The sequence below is a fragment of the Misgurnus anguillicaudatus genome, chromosome 19, assembly GCF_027580225.2.
Source record: "Misgurnus anguillicaudatus chromosome 19, ASM2758022v2, whole genome shotgun sequence".
Lineage (NCBI taxonomy): Eukaryota > Metazoa > Chordata > Actinopteri > Cypriniformes > Cobitidae > Misgurnus > Misgurnus anguillicaudatus.
This window is the reverse complement of record NC_073355.2, coordinates 13,185,789-13,205,318: the sequence shown is the minus strand read 5'-3', so window position 1 is coordinate 13,205,318 and position 19,530 is coordinate 13,185,789. Positions and strand designations below refer to the sequence as shown.

General features: G+C 37.1%; 1 protein-coding gene across 1 annotated transcript; it reads right to left on the bottom strand.

Annotated features, from left to right (window-relative positions):
• Positions 1-8,012: 8,012 nt before the first annotated feature.
• colgalt1a (collagen beta(1-O)galactosyltransferase 1a) lies at positions 8,013-19,357 on the bottom strand. Its single transcript, XM_055188039.2, has 12 exons — positions 18,912-19,357; positions 15,668-15,778; positions 15,257-15,374; positions 12,815-12,949; positions 12,536-12,740; positions 12,298-12,417; positions 12,130-12,206; positions 11,945-12,051; positions 11,730-11,862; positions 11,336-11,463; positions 11,034-11,240; positions 8,013-8,420 (listed from the first exon to the last, which is right to left on the bottom strand). Exons 1-12 carry the CDS (start codon positions 19,121-19,123, stop codon positions 8,153-8,155), a joined length of 1,821 nt encoding a protein of 606 aa, XP_055044014.1. The 5' UTR covers positions 19,124-19,357; the 3' UTR covers positions 8,013-8,152.
• Positions 19,358-19,530: the final 173 nt, after the last annotated feature.

Sequence of the window (19,530 nt, the reverse complement as noted above, 5' to 3'; positions counted from 1 at the left end):
CACTTCCACATACATGAATCTGACGTTCTTGCTAAATGTCAGGGTAGAAATTTCCTTGTTTCATAATTTTACCCACCCATTTTTCCCCCTTGAAAGCTTGATACCACACTGTTAGAAAATAAGGCCCAAAAGCTGTCAGTGGGATAGTACCCTTGAAAAATGGCCTAATATGGACCATTTAGGTACACATATGCACCAGTGACAGCTTTTGTACCTTATTTTCTAAGAGTGCAAGGTAAACAACAGTGCAACCAATTATGCAATAAATATTCTGTATTTTATGCATATCAAATTAAATATGGCATCCAACCTGAGTAAGAAAAATATTGAGGGAGTCAATACAAATTGGCAAGGGACCAGATTAAGGCAGATCTTTGCCAAACATGGAGCCCCAACGTTAAAGGCAGAGTAGGCAGGTTTAAGTCTAAAAGAGTCAAAAACACTTTTCCAAATTTGTTTAAACCGTCCTCATATACCAACAAACAAGCAAAATGTAAGCACTCCGAAAATGAGTGCACAAAAATCGAGCGTCTGTAGACCTCTCACGACCGCTCATTTCTCCATTCACTCCACCCCCTCCCTTCTGGGTTTCTTCTAAAGCCACGCCCCCAAAACACATGAACGCGCGATGCCGACCGGCTCTGCTGGGAGAAGCATTTACCTCAGACGAGCGGAGAGGAAGGAGCGCGGTGCATGTAGTAACATCATGTCACAATCACATGTAATAATACACCTAACTTTATTACTATGAATAGAAACAAATAGGATGGCTTTTAGTACTCACTATTAAGCTAGCATATCGATACTGGTAAAGTTTCAAATATATTTTGTTTGATCATGTAACATACGAGCTAGTTATTTATAAGACAAAGCTAAAAACAGATTGCATTGATACACGTTTTTTCATTACCATCAGTTACACTGTGATGAAGGTGAATTTCGTGGAAGATTCATAACATATACTGTGTTTTGCACGTAAGAGTTTCCGTGATGAAAGCGTTGTTGACTCTGATGAGGACTACACTCCGGAGACAATACCGCTACCGCATCATCGACTCGAGAAAATGCCACGCAATATTTACTCTCGTTTGATTGCTTCGTTTATTCCTTTTTTTTTGCCTCGTTTGCCTTCGCTGACTGCATATGCAGGTACTGTGAGTTCTGAATGCTCTTTCTCTGCCGTACTTTTGCTCTTCCTAGAGTGCCTCGTGCACGTTCAAATCAATCGGGTGTGCACATGTGTGGGCAGATCCCATAGCAACAGGGGTGGTGCCATGGTCGCGCGAGAGAGTGATAATCGTGCAAGCCAATCATTTGTTTCGTCCCGAATGGAAATAATTAGCTGCGTTTAAAACAGTCCTGAAAGGTCTACAGACACTCGAGTTTTATACTCTCGTTTTCAGAGTACTTACATTTTAATTACGTATTGGTATGTAAAGATAGTTTAAACACATCTGTAAAAAAGTTTTTTAGATAATTCCTGCCTATCCTGCCTTTAAAGGGGCCCTTTCACAAGACTTTTTAAGATGTTAAATAAATCTTTGGTGTACCCAGAGCACATATGTGAAGTTTTAGCTCAAAATACTATATATAATTAATATGGCATATTTAAATTGCCACTTTGTAGGTGTGTAAAAAATGTGCCCTTTCTGGGTGTGTCCTTTAAAATGCAAATGAAGTGCAAACATTGATCACAATGATGGTGGTTTGTTGAAATTGAAACTCAATTGTGCTATGAATTATTTTCTCTTTTTCTCTCTGCACTTAATGGTTGTGCTGTGATTGGATAGTGCAGATTAAGGGGTGGTATTATTATAATAAGAGCTACTTGTGACATCATAAGGAGAGCCGAATTTCAAGAACCTATTTTTTCACATGCTTGCAGCGAATGGTTTACCAAAACCAAATTACTGGGTTGATTTTTTTCACATTTTCTAGGTTGATAGAAGCACTGGGGACCCAATCATAGCACTTAAACATGGAAAAAGTCAGATTTTCATGCCATGGCCTCTTTAAGATGCAGTTGCAGAGTTGTTGTTGGTGGTTTTTGGGTGGAGAATATATTTAAGAAGCCCACCTATAGGTGTCTGATATTGTGGTCTCTATATATCTTTCAATGTAAGTCTATGGGTAGGGCGGGACAGCAGGCATATATTTTTAGCTATCTGATGCTATGCCCACCACTAAACTGATAGCTACTGTGAAAGAAGAAGTCAGATGACTAAATCAGGATAATGGCTTATTGCCTTGTGTCAGCAACATCCTTTTTGCCTTGTGGTCATGCAGCCGTGATATAATTAAACCTGGAAGTGAGATACAGGATGTTGATATCAAAAGCCAAAATGTTTGAGTTCACTTAAGGTTTTACAGGTCTAGGCCTTAGTTAAATCAAGATGTTTCAGCATCTTTTATAAACATGCCTTAGAAAAAGATGTGTATCTTAAGACAAAACAATGACACTGACACTATTAACACTTAATAGTGTTATATGTCAGGAAAAGTAATGTCTGGCCATATGTCAATGTCCACAGACTACTGGTTGTTTGGCAAGTTGTTAGGTTCACAGTTAAGGCCAACTAAATTCAATTTAAGAAATTAAATTAAATAAAGTTACAAGCCAATCAAGCTATTAACTCTTTCACCGCCAGTGTTTTTTAAAAAAGTTGCCAGCCAGCGCCAGCGTTTTTCATGATTTTCACCAAAGTTTAATGCCTTACAGAAAATGTTCTTCTTTAAATATATAAACATACAATATACCAAATGAAAGAAACGTTTCATCCTACCTTCAGTGGTTCTTTGGTAATCAGCTTTTGAATATGGGTAGGTTTCTGCAAAAACACCACATTTTGAGCAAAAAGCAGAGATAATTCCATTTTTGTGACGGACTTTTCATAGAGATCCCATTCAGAGCAATCTTTAAAACATACACAGACATGCAGCCGCTTGCCATAGGGCAATACTTCTGGGTTTAAAAAGTATTAGTGGATAATAGCGGTATTGCAGAAAGATGGAAAATCTCGTCATTGGCGGGGAAGCAGTTTCTCTTAATTGACGAGATATCTCGTCAATGGCGGTGAAAGAGTTAAACGCAAGACACTATGATTTTGAAAATTTGAATTCACAGTACATTTCTAAACACATCACGGTCCTGTGTCAAAAAAGCAAAGCAGAGAAAAACAAAAATCTGTTATATCTCTGTGTGGAATGTGTGTAGATCTTTTATTGTCGTTTTGATGATATGACAGTAAAACCACAGAGTAAGGCGTGCACTGTTGAAAGAAAGTGAAAGTCTGAAACTTTACCAAATGGGAGTAATTGTAAAAAAGCCTCATTCATTATTTAAAAAAAAACAAAGGGCTTTGAAGGGCATTCAACTGGTAGATATAATTCCTAGCTAATGCACTTACTGAAAAAAAATATATATATAGTTTATAAAAGCGAATGCATTAAAAAGCACTATGGACCTCAGCTGTGGAATGTGATTGGGAATATTAAAGAGCACCTATTATACTTTCCTGAATTTACATTGAACATATAACACATTTGCATAATGCCCACCCGCTGACTTAATGCTTAGATGCAAGCTCGATTATTTTACTTTAATATATTTAGCTCGTAGCTCTGCCGATAAAGATTCAGCTACACCCAAGATCTTTATCATCTGATGTAAAAATAATACACAGATATGCGTGTGCTTTTCCTTTGAATGGTCACATCAGGTTTTAAAATGAAAACATACACCTAAAACATCCTGTTCTAGTCCTGCTTATGTAACCCAAATCTGCTGTAAAGGGCTGTTTACACTATGGGCGATAACTATAAAAATATAGTTTTAAAAATCACTCCAAATGAAAGAGATTAGCCAGCCTGATCTCAAGGGAATTTGTACATATTTTACGAGTTGGCTAATTCGTATGAAGTAATTCATACAAAAATATATTTGACCCGTGTTGGCTAATGAGCAAATTTTCAAAAATAAGATATTTAGACATTCTCTGTTAAAAAACCTTCAAAACGATGTATGATTTGTTGGAATATGACAAAAAATGACAGAGCCACACCTGTTTGAAGTTGACAGAGTCAGCAAAGTCAATTTTGAGAAAAATTTTGTTACATTTTTTTAAAGGGGACGTTTTACAAGACTTTTTTAAGATGTCAAATAAATCTTTAGTGTCCCCAGAGCACATATGTGAAGTTCTAGCTCAAAATACCATATAGATAATTTATTATAACATGTTAAAATTGCAACTTTGTAGGTGTGAGCAAAAATGTGCCATCTCTTTGATCTCTGCACTAAATGGCAGTCCTGTGGTTGGATAGTGCCGATTAAGGGGTGGTATTATCACCTTCTGACATCACAAGGGGATTTTTTCACATAACTTCACTGGGTTGTGGCTATTCACATTTTCTAGGTTGATAGAAGTACTGGGGACCCAATTATAGCACTTAAACATAGAAAAAGTCAGATTTTCGTGATATGCTCTCTTTAAAGGTTTAAAAACAAATCATGCATCCATACCTTAAAATCACTGGTAAAACTAATAGATTTGGCACACACAAAGTCAAAAACAATATCTATAGGAAAAATATATGTAATAAAAACTTTTTTCTTTCTTTTATTGTTTGTTTGACTTGAGACAGACAACTTTAAGATCTACTGTAATGCAATGATCTAATATAATGCTACACATTAAATATTTTTCCACAACAGTTAAACAAACATTCACTATAATATAATATTCGGTACTCGATTGATGTTAAAAGAGTTATCAATAGCGATAAGACATGAAAACGATTTTCCTATATGTATGTATGTATGTATGTATGTATGTAAGTATTGACAACTCTTTTAACATCAATCGGGTACCGAACTTTATCTCTCTTAATAGCTATTTTAACACAAAGCAAGTCCTGCTTTATTTTCTCATTCCTGCATGTTTTAAAACCAAAACTAAAATGTCTTTGTATTAGATTAACCCTCATAAGACCCGATTTTCATGTATACGTTATAGTTCCACGAGGGTTAAAATGACCCCAGAGATTAAAAGAGTGATTACAAAAAATATATACATTTTTAATGATACAAATAATATATCATTTTTTTCATTTCCTTTCCATCTATACATTAATGCTGTGTTTTGGGAGATATGAAGTACTTTTATACCCGTTTACCACTCAATAACTCAACCACACCATTAGCTTGCCTGAAAAATATCAAATTTTTATGAAAAATTCACATAAATTTTGATCTAAATTTGATTTAAATTGTTTTAAGATATTGATCTAGATGATATGTGTTGAATTCGGCCATTTGGTGTTTAGAAAAAAAAACATAAAAGAATTACAGTTTAGGAAATAAATCACTTCGACCAGCAGATGCCAATAGAGACCCATTCATTTTACTGGATGTGGCCAACAGCTCAACATCAGTACTTTAGTGATACATTTTGTGAATTTATGTTTATATAAACATTAGAAAGGACATTAAAAATAAATATTATTTCAAATAGTGGAATTTTTTGTAGTTTTTGATGCATTTCGAAATGTCTGTTTTTACAAAATGCCACAGAAATTTGACTGAATGTAAGTGTGTGTGTCCGTGTGTGTGTGTGTCTGTGTCTTTATGTTTAAGTTTTACTGTGTCTTTGTGTGTGTGTCTGTGTGTGTTTGTGCGTGTTTGTGTGTGTGTGTGTGTGTGTGTGTGTGTGTGTGTGTGTGTGTGTGTGTGTGTGTGTGTGTGTGTGTGTGTACACACCTGTGTGAGTATTTTACATCTTTGTTTTGATTCTGTGGCTGTTTTTTTTTTATAAATTCTATAAGAAATGCTCTCTGTGGCATATCTTTGTGTGTGTGTGTGTGTGTGTGTGTGTGTGTCTGTTGTGTGTGATTGAGCATGTATTTTCTATGTAACATTTGTGCTCTAGTACTAGGTGTAGATTTCTGTGTTGAAATTCTCAGCTTTATTCTGGATGCATTGATTTTTTTTGACAAATAAAAAGAAAAAATAATTTTTGCATTTCCCATTCATTTCAATTGGGGTCATTTTTTTACCCCCAAAGGGACTAATTAAGTGATTTTTTTACGCTTCTTTAGAAAGACGGAATCAAGCCCAGTTTTTAATATGAATCTTGACAGATAATCTGGAAAAGTCACAAAATCTTATTCCACTGAGATGAAGGGAACCATGTTTTTAAACTAAAGAAAAGTGGCTTGGGAGTAGAATTGACCCCAAGAGTCTTATTAGGGTTAAGCATAGGACAGCACAACTCTCAGAAAACGTACAAATAAAGATAATTTTAGATCTTTAATGACTATTAAGAGAATTGGGATTGCTAGACGAGGGCTTAATGTACTTATTTTTATGAAAACCTTAATTTTGACCAAAATCCATATTTATACTTTCTTTCGCCTGTAGCTCAAAATTAGACTAAATATAGATTAAATATTTTGCCAGCACGGGTCACAAATTATCATAAATTAAAACAATAATGAAATCCCACTCCTAACCCCACTGTCAAAACTGTACGGATGTGATGGTACGAATTAGCCATCTTGTAAAACACATACAAATTGGCATGAGATAGCATTGGAATAGCACAACTATAACGGTAAAGACACAAGCAACGATATCGTTGGGATTACATGATAAACGATAAACCATTGACAGACAATCAAATCTATTTAAATTTAAAGTGCAAAAGTATTTGAAATGGCAGATGACACTGGGGAGAAGCTCTTTGCTGTGGTCCATAACATAAAATTACCTCAGGTATTTAACGCTGCTGCAGTTGCACTTCGTAATGTTTTTATTCTATTGACTATGCCAGTAGATAAGATGATTAACTATAAATACGCGAAACACAGTTTTTACTAGAGGAAATCTACAATATTAGTTAATGCCATTAAATAATTAGCGCGAGTATTGTGGCTTGTGAGCGATTTAGCAAGTTATCATTACCACGTGGTGGTGTAGTCGCTAATATATTTATGGGTATCGGTAAAGCTTCAGCCAAATATCAAAATTACGCCATGATTCACTCATCCTCAAGCCATCCGAGAAACAAATGTCCACCATCCCCCAGACGAACACACCTGGAGTTATACCAGTAAATGTCCTTGCTCCTCCACACTTCACAACGGTAGAAAACAGGGATCAGGACACAGCCTCCGACTTTAAAACCCAAAAAAGTGCATTCATCCTTCACAGAAGTAATCCACACAGCTCTAAGGGGTTAATAAAGGTCTTCTACGGGTAATCAATGCAATTTTGTAAGAAGCATTTCAATATTTCAAACTTTATAAACTGTAATAACTAGTTTCCGGTAATGACGACATCTTGGACTCAAGCAATTCACGCAAGTTTTAGCGTAATGAGCATTGGTTGCCACGAGTATGTTGCGCAGTGACGCGAAGAATGGGCATTTTTGGCTTGAAAGTCAGAAGCTGTTTCCCGATCCCCGCCTTCCCCCATTACAAGGTATGGAAAACCAACGACATCCACCAAAAGAACTCCACATGTGTTCGTCTGAAAGATGATAGACATGTGCATCCCGGACTGCCCGAGGGCGAGCAAATAATGGCGAAATTTTGATATGTAGCTGGGTTATCGCTTTAATGTTATGGTTATCATTAATGTGTGAATGGCCCTTAAAGGCGGAGTCCATGATGTTTGAAAGCCAATGTTGATATTTGAAATCACCTAAACAAACACGCCCCTACCCCAATAGAATCTGGACCTTCTGTTGATAGACCCGCCCCACACATACGCAACCCGGCGTTTGATTTGATTTTATTGGCTATAAGTGTGTTTTGGTAGTCGGCCCGTCTCCTTTTCCAACGCGTTTTTCAAACATTGTGGACTCCGCCTTTAACCTGAACCCACACTTGATTCTCTGCCTTTAATTGGGGTCCCGGGACACAATGGTGAACGGGTGAGACAGCCAGTAATAGGTAGAGTCAGTTTATCTAGATATTCGAGCTTAAAAACAAAACTGTTAAGAAAAACAAACAAATAAGAAACATGTTCAAGCCTTCTTTTGATCAGTCAAACAGCACACTTCCAGGAAACACGTTTCACAAGTCCACAGATAGAGAGACTGAGAGGAAAAACCGATACAATCTCAGTAATGTCACGAGTCTATCTGTGTGTCTCTCATAGCTCATCTCGAGCCGTTCTGTCCAATGGAGAGTGGAGCACATTTGTGTTTTGTGCCTTTGTGCTGATCTCAGCCTGTTCTTTAGTCTTACCCGACCGCTTCCTGTCCCAATCTGTACGCACCTTGTCATTGTCCCACACTGTGGATGTTTCTGTATCACTGATGTATCCTGGTTCACCTGTGTAGTGTGTAGGAAACACCAGCAAAGGCTCAGCTGAAAATGCTTTCAGATCCCTTGTCTCGAACTGCTCCATATAATCCGATCTGAGAAGATTGAGATGAGATATTAGATAAACGCAAAAAAATAAATAGAAAAAACGTAACGGTTGCATCTCAGCTTCAGCAAATATGTTGATATAACAAGATTGGGCACTGCTATTCCTAAAATTAGTGGACAATGCTACGCTCAGTATGGCTACTCTGGCGGTTCCAATTTTAGCATAGCTTAGCAAAATCTATAGAATCTGATTAGACCATTAGCATCGAGCTATTTTAATGATATTACGCAGCAGCCGAAAATACTCCCCTTGGTAACTTTCAATAGCAGGTGACTATTTTCGAGCACTGGATCATATCATTGCGCCTCCTGCACCCATGTTACAGCAGCAAAGTCCTTGATTACTACGCCCGAATGAGAGTATAGTTCCTAGTCATTAGTGTTGTAGTCAAGACCACCTAAACCAAGACCAAGACATGACCAAGACCAAGACAGACCGAGACCAGACCAAGACCAGTGCAAGTCACTGCATTAAAACACTTATAATAAAATGTGGAATATGCATATTATTAGGCACTTCTTGTCTGTGTGTGTGCGTGTGTGAGTCATCAGAGACGTTGATAAAATAATCAAAGGCATTGCAGATATGTGGGAATTTATCTTTGTCTATAAGCAAATAAAAAACACAAAAGAACCGAAATCATCTTAACCATTTATTCTGAACTGTCTTTCCATGGCTTGCCATCCACTTAACACAATGCAGGCGTTTTTAGTAATAAAATAAAAAAAATTGTCATTGGGTGAAACTTAAACAATGCTTAAACAATGCCAACATCATATGCCAAACCTGAATAAACTGCATAAAATGAATGATAAAAAAATACATTTGTGATGTGCCATCAGTTGTGGTCTTGAAATAAAATTCCGAGTCCTCTTTGTCTGAGACGAGACCGAGTAAAAAAGTGGTCGATTCCAAGATGAGACCAAGACCTTTAAAAAGTGGTCTTGAGACTGACCTAGACCAGTCTCAAGAACTACAACACTACTAGCCATATCTGCCTAGAAAATCACAACTTTTAATTTTCCATTGGTCTTAGTACACAATGTAACTACAGTAGAGTTAAGTTTAAAATAGGAAAAATATCAAAACTCTTTGGTTATTTTTTAGCACGATGCTAATGGTCTAATCAGATTCAATAGATTATGCTAAGCTATACTAAAAGTGGTACCACCAGACCCGGAGATCGGCTGAATAGATTCCAAAACGGTAAAAATCAAATGTTCAACTCTAGGGGAGCTGGAAAATGAGCATAATTTCAAAAAAAGTGGAGTGTCCTTTTAAGGGGGTCGCTGAAAATGCCAGGCGCACGCCGACTGTGGGCACTTGCCAGCATTTTTTCAGCTAAGCGCTTTGGTTGCTATGATACTTTTGTTTTGTTTAATAGTCATTGTACGATGCGCCAGTTGGTTGTTGTGGTATTTCTCCAACCCCTCCTCCACTGTGATTGGACGGCTGAGTTAAAAGTGACACTGAAGAGCTGAGCATTTTTTTAACTTTGGCCATTTAGTAGGCATGCACACCAAAGCTTTTACGCCGGCGGCGGGTGTATGTTTTCAATTGTTAACAATACAAGCTCAGTTATTTTTTAAAAGCCAGCAGCTGGCATTTTTTTCCTGCACCGAAAGCCGGCACTTTGCGGTTTTTCCGCACTCAGTGGCAAGAGTTAATATTCAACTTAAGGTGAAAAGCTCAGCTCGTCAAAGTCAGTTATCACACGGCCGTCCAATCACAGTAAAGGAGAGGCCAACCACTGCATCCTACAATGACTGATAAACAAAGAAGAAGTATCACAGCAACCAAAGCGCTGAAAATAGCAGGCAGTTGGCTGAAAAAAGCTGGCAGTCTGCATCCGCCTGGCATTTTCAGCCGCATTTAAAAGCTTTGGTGTGCACGCCCCTTAAGCACTGAAAAAAAGCAGACAAAACCCACCAGCTGCAAGTGTTTTTAAAAAATGTGGCGTTTCCTTGAAAACAACTGAAACATACAACGGCCGCAGGCGTCAATGCCTTGATATAGACCGTTTCACCGTTTCATGTGATAAGTGTCTGGATCCGAACTTTACTTCCGGTCTCTGTTTGTTTAATGGTCTGACTAGTTGCTGAAACTGAACTCTTAAACAAATACCTCATCAAAAATAACAAATGTATTGGGTTCCTATGTAATCTATGTGTTGTTTATTTTGCTTGTTATATAAATAAACTACTATAAAAGGACTTTGTTGTTATTTATTCTTCGCAGAGTTTACCGGAAGTTACGTGATGACCACGAAAGCCGCGTGTTTATGTTGTTACTGCTGAAACCGTCTATACAGGCCTTGGTATACACGCCCCCTTAGTCTTGCATAACTAAAAAATAAATGCCTGGAGGTGTTGCAAAGATGGCCGCCTAAAGGGACTTTGGCCTCAATCAAAAGATCCCATTTACATGCAATCAAAAAATTGTCCGCAACATTTTAAGTTTTGCCTGTAGTACAAACCATACGGGATGATTTCAAGGTTGTTTTTTTTTTTTTAATCCTTTATGTGCACAAAACTAGTTAAATAATTTACAACTAGCAATAAAGTAACTCAAATATATTGTGTACATTTGAAGGACTTACACAGGATGTTTATTAAACATAATAGGCAGAAACTCATCCACAGGTAACATTTTGCTGAGTGGTTCTGCATTGAGGAGTTTTCTGGCTCCCTGTAAAGACATCATGTAGGCCAGGGTCCAGTAGGAATAGTCCGCCTCCACTAGGTTGCGAATGTTTGGTACTGCTTTCTCAGGATGGTCCACCTGCATCCTCTTCCTCCCAATATAACTAAAACACATTTAACAACAGCAAGATCTTTAAATCGATTACAAATAGGAACTAACTTTCTATTAATACGCAAACAGTGAGAAAGATCAACTCACATGAGATCCCAATCCAGACCTTTACTCTCAACCTCACGCATCAGATTCTGCATGCGGCGTTTGAAGAAGATCTCAAAGCGCAAATCATCTTCAAGCACCAATGAGGTCTTCAAGCCTCTGTCTACAATCTGTTTCACATATACATCAAAGTTTCAGAGTCTGTCTCTTCACACACATACCAAATTATACTTTCTAAAGTATTACAATGTTAGCTTATATCAGAATGTATTGTAATGAGTTGATTTGAGTAAAGTCTCCCATGCATTTCATGCAGCTGTTAAAATAAGAATTCCAAAGCAGATCCATTTTGTTTAGGAATTTTGTGCGACAGCTGCAAAGGCAAAACATTTCTCGGTTTTGGAATCGAGCTATTTTGGATTTATGCCAGACAGACCTCTTTCCAGATGTTGTAGTGGGAAAGGAAACAGCCCATCTCTCCTTTTGTCAGCGGTCTGCCATGATAAGGGTCACTATAGCCGGGCAGCATGTGGATTCCCATTGCATGGATGTCACTGACGTTCATTGCTCTGGAAAAACGGAGAGATTATGATTATACCTTTAGTTCTAAAATATAAATTTATTGTGCGAAGGAAACGAATGCAAACTTACTTGCCATCAACAGCGGAAATAATCTTGCAGGTAATGTCTTGCTCTCGCAGTGCCCTCAGCATGCGCTCGCGTCGATCAGCTCGTTGCTTCAGGTTGATCATAAATACCTACAATGTATAATTGATTTAGAAACATGCCTAAGTGCCACACCAGTCCCTTAAAAAATTTATCGATCTCCAAGTTACCTCATCAAAGCCCATTTTGTCAGGCGTCTTCACAGGTTTGGGAAGGTGTCTAGAAGGTTCAACTGGGGGATTTCGTACTGTAAATGAATGAAGGAGTCATTATAACATTGCATGAAACCATAAACAGACACTTCGATATTCAATATCAAAAATCTTTATCAGTATTACCATTGACCTCTAGTACAGTATGAACGAAGCTGTCCGCCTCGTCCTGCAACGTGCTGTGGATGCGAAGAGGGACTGGGAGAAATCCGAATGTCTCCTTATTACAAACATACATCTGGACATCTGCAGAAACACAGAATGCAAATGAAATATTTCAATACGGTGAAATTAAATATAATAAACACCGCAAAGCTTGATTTTCTTTCAATACGGCAATGTGGGTGTCAACCGTGGCACACACCTGCCATACGGGCTGAAAAGGCGAAGATTATGATGTCATCGAAGGCCCACGTGTAGTCTGGATGTGGTGGGTGAAAAGCCAGCAGTCTGGAGGCTTCTTTCCGTAGATCCACCAGGAACGTCGAGTGCACCATGGGAACGGCGAAACAGCCCTTTCTCGTTTGTTTACGTATGGGAATGTATGCAGGCGTTCGTTTATAGTAGCCCTAGAGAAGATTAAAGATTAACTTATATTTCCCAAGACGCTTTTATGACCCAAATCCAGACTTATAGTATGTACCTGTGATGTCATTCCACACCAAAAGTTGGAATAGGCCGCACGAGACTCCAGCATCGGAGCCACAATTGTCTTGTTCTCCTTTATTAACTTCCATAAGACGTCACGATTGATCAGGAGATTATCACAGTCAATCATCTGAAAGTTTTTATATAGGGACAGAAATCATGTCATAATTTCAATCTTCTACCATGACATTATAAACATTAGCTGCGTCCCAATTCAAAGGCTATGTCCTCCGAAGGCTGCATCCTTTCCTCGAGTCGCAAAGCATAGAAACAAATCGATCCGTCACAGGCAAGGATATCCCAAGATTCATTGCGCGCCTATAACAGCTGGATATTTTACAATAAACATTTTCGTTAAATAATTGTAGGTATTTTGCAAAACAACTTCCTTGTCACTCTTTTTCAGTATTATTAATTATGTTTTGTATTAATTACAGCTGTCAAAAGTAACGCGTAATTAACGCATTTACGTAAATTCATTTTAACAACACTTATTTTTTTAACGCGATTAATTAATGCAATGCGCAACTTCCGTTTGACCCTTGGCCTAGCCCGTTGTTGGAAATAGTCATTAAACGCTTAAAATTATCTTTATTCATACGTTTTCTAAGAGGTGTAACAACCGCCCTAAATGCTTAACTAAGTTACAAAGGATGCGTGTCCATTTGATTTTGGTTTTAAAACATGCAGGAATTCGAAGATAAAATGCAGGATGTTAAAATAGTTATTTGAGAGATAAAGTTTGGGACCTGATTGATAAGAATACAGATATAATCTGTTACGTCTTAGTAAATGTTTGGTTAACTATTGGGGAAAAATATCTGATGTGTAGCATTATTTTAGATCCTTGTATTACAGTAGATCTTAAAACTGTCTGTGTCTCAATGACAATCAAATAATAAAAGAAAGAAAAAAGTTGAACATAAAGTGAGGAAAATAAGTATTTGAACACCCTGCTATTTTGCAAGTTCTCCCACTTAGAAATCATGGAGGGGTCTTAAATTGTCGTCGTAGTTGCATGTCCACTGTGAGAGACATAATCTAAAAAAAAAATCCAGAAATCACATTGTATGATTGTTTAACTATTTATTTGTGTGATATAGTTGCAAACAAGTTTTTGAACACCTGAGAAAATCAATGTTAATATTTGGTACAGTATAACATTGATTTTGGGATGGTACTCATCATTCTTCTTCCCCCAAACACGTTTAGTGGAATTATGACCAAAAAGTTCGATTTAGGTCTCATCTGACCACATGACTTTCTCCCATGACTCCTCTGGGTCATCCAAATGGTCAATTGCAAACTTAGGACGGGCCTGGACATGTGCTGGTTTAAGCAGGGGAACCTTCCGTGCCATGCATGATTTCAAACCATAACGTCTTAGTGTATTACCTTGGAAACGGTGGTCCCAGCTCTTTTCAGGTCATCGACCAGTTCTTCCCGTGTAGTTCTGGGCTGATTTCTCACCTTTCTCAGGATCATTGAGACCCCTCAAGATGAGATCTTGCATGGACCCCCAGTCCAAGTGAGACTGACAGTCATGTTTAGCTTCTTCCATTTTCTAATGATTGCTCCAACAGTGGACCTTTTTTCACCAAGCTGCTTGGCAATTTGTATCATACAATTTAATAGTTTAAAAAAATCATACATTGTCATTTCTGGATTGTTTTAGATTATGTCTCTCACAGTGGACATGCACCTACGATGACAATTTCAGACCCCTCCATGATTTCCAAGTGGGAGAACTTGCAAAATAGCAGGGTGTTCAAATATGTATTTTCCTCACTGTATACTGATGTTGTTTTTGACTTTGTCTGTGCCAAATCTATTCGTTTTATCAGTGATTTTAAGGTATGGATGCAGTGATTTTGTTTTTGAACCTTTTTTGAACCTTTAACTGTGTACTTTTCTCAAAATTAACTTAGCTGACTTTTTCGTTAATAATAAACATACATTTGCATAAAGCATCCATATTTATCCACGTCCATGTTGATAAGAGTATTAAAAACTTGAAAAGTGTTAAATTAAGGTAAATATAGAACAGTTAAAAAATGTGCGATTAAGTTGTGATTAATCACCAGTTAACTCATGACAATCATGCAATTAATGTAGATAAAATATTTAAATCGATTGACAGCCCTAGTATTAATGCCATTTCTGCAATACTGTGTAGGTTGAGTTTTGAGGTTGGTTATTTTGATATAGTGTTGGTTAATCCACATCAATGTGTCATAATTTCTATCATACGGGTCGTAATTTTTGCTGGTTCCATATTTATTTTAATAAGTTAGAAACGACTCTACTGTGCTCTGTCAAGCTGACAGGTGTGGTGGGTGGAAACAGCAGGTGACGCTACTATAAATCCTCTGTAGGATCTAGCCATCGAATTGGGATGCAGCTATTAAAACAATCAGTGTGTGTGCAACATCCTCACCATGAGATAGTCTGCCCACATTTCTCGTGCGGATTCGAGCGCTGCCTGACGCAGTCTCATTACGTAGGCGTACCGCTCATTCGTCCAATCCTTGGGTCCTTGCTCATCAAAATATGCTCTAAAACAGAAGAAAAATCCAATTCTTAAATGTAATAACTAACCCACCCTACTATAAATCTGCACGTGCAGGATTACGCAGAAAACTCCATAGACTTCAACAGAACCAGAACAGATGATCCTCCACTTTTCAACTCCTTGTGTGTTTGTTTTTAAATATTTTGAACACTTAATGCTTCATCTTTATCAAATTCCAAAAAAAGCCTAAAAAATCCATAGGTTAGGTCTGGGCCTTCTACTAATAAAGAAAAACACATAAAAAATCCCATTTCGATATGAAGAAACACTGCAAACCTTGGTTCTTCCTTCGGCCTCCACTCCACATTATGGTATAGCTTCTGTACATTGATAAGCCAGTCTCGCAACATGTATGTAGTGTTGTCAATACTGTGATCAGTTGCCACCCTGCGAATGATAAAAATGGCAAAAGATATCACTGTAATGCATATATTTAGATACAGTAGTACTGCTGGGTCTTATACAAATGACGCTTCTTGTAGCCCAATTGGTAAAGATCATGAGATTGATTACCAGGGACTTAAATGCACAGTAGGTTTTAAATAAAAGCATAAATGTAAATTAAGAAACACAAAAGCTCCAAGTTAAACTTTACTTCTTTGCAGCAAAGCTATACTAAAAACGGGTAGCGGTACATAAGAAGTGAAACTGCAATGCTATTGGATTATCATCAGAGGCAAGGAAGAGCATGGAGATAAAATAAACAGATAAATAACATCATTCAACTCTCAAAACTCTGACTGTTCACATGAACAGAGTTTCTTATTACAACATGATCTCAACAGTTATAAACTCTACTGTAGCTGAGAGTAAAACAGCACAGCTGTGGTGGCATAAACATAGCCATGAAGTTAAGTGAATGACTCTGACTAACTAGCAATTAGTTAGGGCTAATCAACAGTCTTATTATTGGGATTTAAATTAGACCATTCTATGTAACATACATTGGTACCAGTTTTATTTGGAATATAATGGCATAAAGTAATATTTCATATTAATATGCATAATGTGTTAATATGGGTGATCAGGCTATGCAGGTCATTAGTCATTATCATAGACAATAAAGCGATATAGCATAACGAGAGAGAGAGAGAGAGAGAAAGAGAGAGAGAGAGAGAGAGAGAGAGAGAGAGAGAGAGAGAGAGAGAGAGAGAGAGAGAGATGTATAAGCTATACAAGACGTATTAAATGTAAAATATTATATTGTTATTATAGCCTGAAACAACTTTTCCCCAGGCTGAAACCCATCCTCAGTATTAAAGACTTACAGATTGTAGTCCATGCATTTATTACCTTGAGATTGGACTGTTGCAACTATGTTGGGATTAGTCAACGAAATTTATTTTGTCTGCAATTAGTACAAAATGCTGCTTCCAGGACTTTGACAGGCATGAAAAAAGGATCATAGACTCCAGTTTATCTTCTCTCCATTGGCTTCTAGTCTAGTAGGGATCAATTTAAAAGGGCACCTATTATGCAAAATCCACTTTGGACATGATGCGTGTTAGCAGCGTGTGAACCCAACCACCCTCATTAAAAATTCACTTGGTCTTCGTTTTTTTAATCCCCATCAAACCAAAGCAGGCTCATTAAACATGCCGCTTTTATTTTTCTTATTAATGTGAGGTCACATTGATAAAGCCCTGCCCGCTAACAGTCCTGGATTACAATAGTTTCCACCCTTAGCGAGTTGTACTTTGTCCACTAGATACTGTTGTATCAGACTGTTTTAATCAGATCTATTTTAACAGAAAGCGCTCACTGTCTGTTTGTAAAGAAGTGGGAGCCATAGCTCATTTGCATTTAAAGGTACAGACATTAAAATAGCACATTTTTGCTGCCACCCAAATAGTGCCATTTTAGACATGATATAATAAATTATCTACGCGGTATTTTGAGCTGAACTACACAGTCATATTCTGGACACACCTGAGACTTATATTACAACTTGTAAAATGCCATAATAGGTGTGCTTTAACATTTTATTGATGGTTTTTAAAGCACTTTACAACATGTCCCCAAGAGTACTATACCCCGGTCAGGACATTGAAATCAGTAGACAAATTACCGCTGGCAGTTCCTCCCTCCTCAAAAAAATCTAAGGGTGATAGATTTATGGTTGTCGCCCACTAAATTGTTGAACAGCCTCCCTTTATATATTCGGCAGGCTTCATCTTTAGAAAGTTTCAAGTCTCAGTTAAAAAATGAACCTATCTTTTCACACTAGCTTTTGTAAAGAATAGACCTTGCTTAGAGAGAGAATCTTGAATTTATATAAATACATATCCTTCTTTTATTCTTCTGTCTTCTTTTTAATACATTTTGCTTAGCTGTCAAATGCTATTTGTTTAAGCTTTGTATTGGTTTTAAAATTGTGAAGCAACTGAAATTGTGTGAAATGTGCTATACAAATAAATAAGTTGAAAGTTATGAGATCCATGCACAGAAAAAACTTTTGGAAACTTAATGTACCTGCATTTATTTATTATTATTCAATTATTTATTATTTATATAGAGAGCAGAACATAATTACATTATCTTAATCACTTGATCTTATTTTTATATAAGATTTCTTTTTTAAATTTAGTTTCTTATTAATCAAGGGGAGAAATCGTAGCAAGTACGGTTGTGTATATGTGACCAATAAAACTTGAAACAATCAGGCATAGAAGGAAGAAGTTATTTAATAAACTGTCGGCCATGCTATAGCTGCCTGATAAATGCATGTATTTCTGTATTACATTTCCCTTTGAGTTGATATGATTGGGTGCCATCTAGGGCAAGACTTTCAACAAAGCACCAAAGAGATCTTGGTAACTGAGACTTTTACAATAGAATTCTCCATTCAGCAGTCAGGACAATGACAGCTTTAGAGGAAACGTTTAATCCTTGTATAAGACTTAAAAGATACAAATGTGAGCTGGCAATGAGGACGGAGAAGCCCAAACCCCACCCATCTCTCAGTTTGCTCCTCCAGTGATGCTGGTATACAGATGTTCATTCATGAATCTCTTTATAAGAGTTTATTTTCTTAACTGTTGCAAGATACAATTCCCCCCCAAAATAAATTATGATTTTAGTACAGTAAACATAGTTCAACTATAATGTTTGTGCTAAAACCACAGTAAACAACAGTACATTTTTCTCACATACCTTACAGAACCGGTGATATCTGTATTTAAAATACAGTAATACAAATACTCATCAAAGTAAATTCATGGTTAATTCTCCTAAATGATTATCATTCAAAAGCAAAGACAATCTGAAAAGACTTTTACTACAGTAACTATAGTTAAACAGTGGTTTTGTAATAGTAAAAGTGCAGTAATCATGCTTTTGGCTGAAATAAGCATTTGCATTAACGTTACCACTGTTTAACTACAAATATCATAGATAATTAAGCTAAAATGGTGGTAAAACCATACAGAGTTACGTATCATAAAGAAGTATGATGCGTTTATAACGTTAGGGTGTTATAAGACACACAGATAGATAGATATAAGCCCTGTAGTACACTCACCAGAGGGCAATACGATCTTTGGGATAATTTAGACGCTCAATAGCACCCAGTACATGAGGAAGCGAGTGCTGAGCGTTACGGCAGATGAGCGAGATCATTATTCGGGGAGCGAGTTCAGCAGACTCCGGGCTCCAGCGCTCCTCATGGAAATATCCTTCAACTGGTCCAGTGTTCATCACACCCGACAACAACAAGCACGCTAACCACAACATTATTATACACAAACACTTTAAAACCTCGGCGATAAGCACACGTACATCTACAAGACGAAGTTACGCCTTTTACTGCGAGTTGGTAGAAAGTTAAAAAGCGGTAACTTTAGTTGAATCCATTCTGCCGACCGAAATCAACCCGCACTGATGGCATTAAAGGGAAAGTTACGCTGACGTTTAAAGGGGAGGGACCGCTGCGTGAAGTACTCGACATGCATGCATAACTTACATTTTACCAGAGATGTAAAGTAGCCAAGTATTTTTATTTTACTCAAGTACATATTTCAAGTATCTTATAAACTTATATATATATATATATATATATATACATATATATTTTTTTTTAAGGAATTTGTAATCGATTTCAGTTATATAAATGTTATTATTATTTACTATTTTAATAAATA

Coding starts and splice junctions, on each gene's coding strand:
- colgalt1a (XM_055188039.2), bottom strand. CDS start 19,123: ATGTTGTGGTTAGCGTGCTTGTTGTTGTCGGGTGTGATGAACACTGGA. Junction 12,741..12,814: donor GGTGTGGAATGACATCACAG/GTACATACTATA, acceptor AATCTTCTCTAG/GGCTACTATAAACGAACGCC. Junction 8,421..11,033: donor ATGTTTAATAAACATCCTGT/GTAAGTCCTTCA, acceptor CAATCTTCTCAG/ATCGGATTATATGGAGCAGT.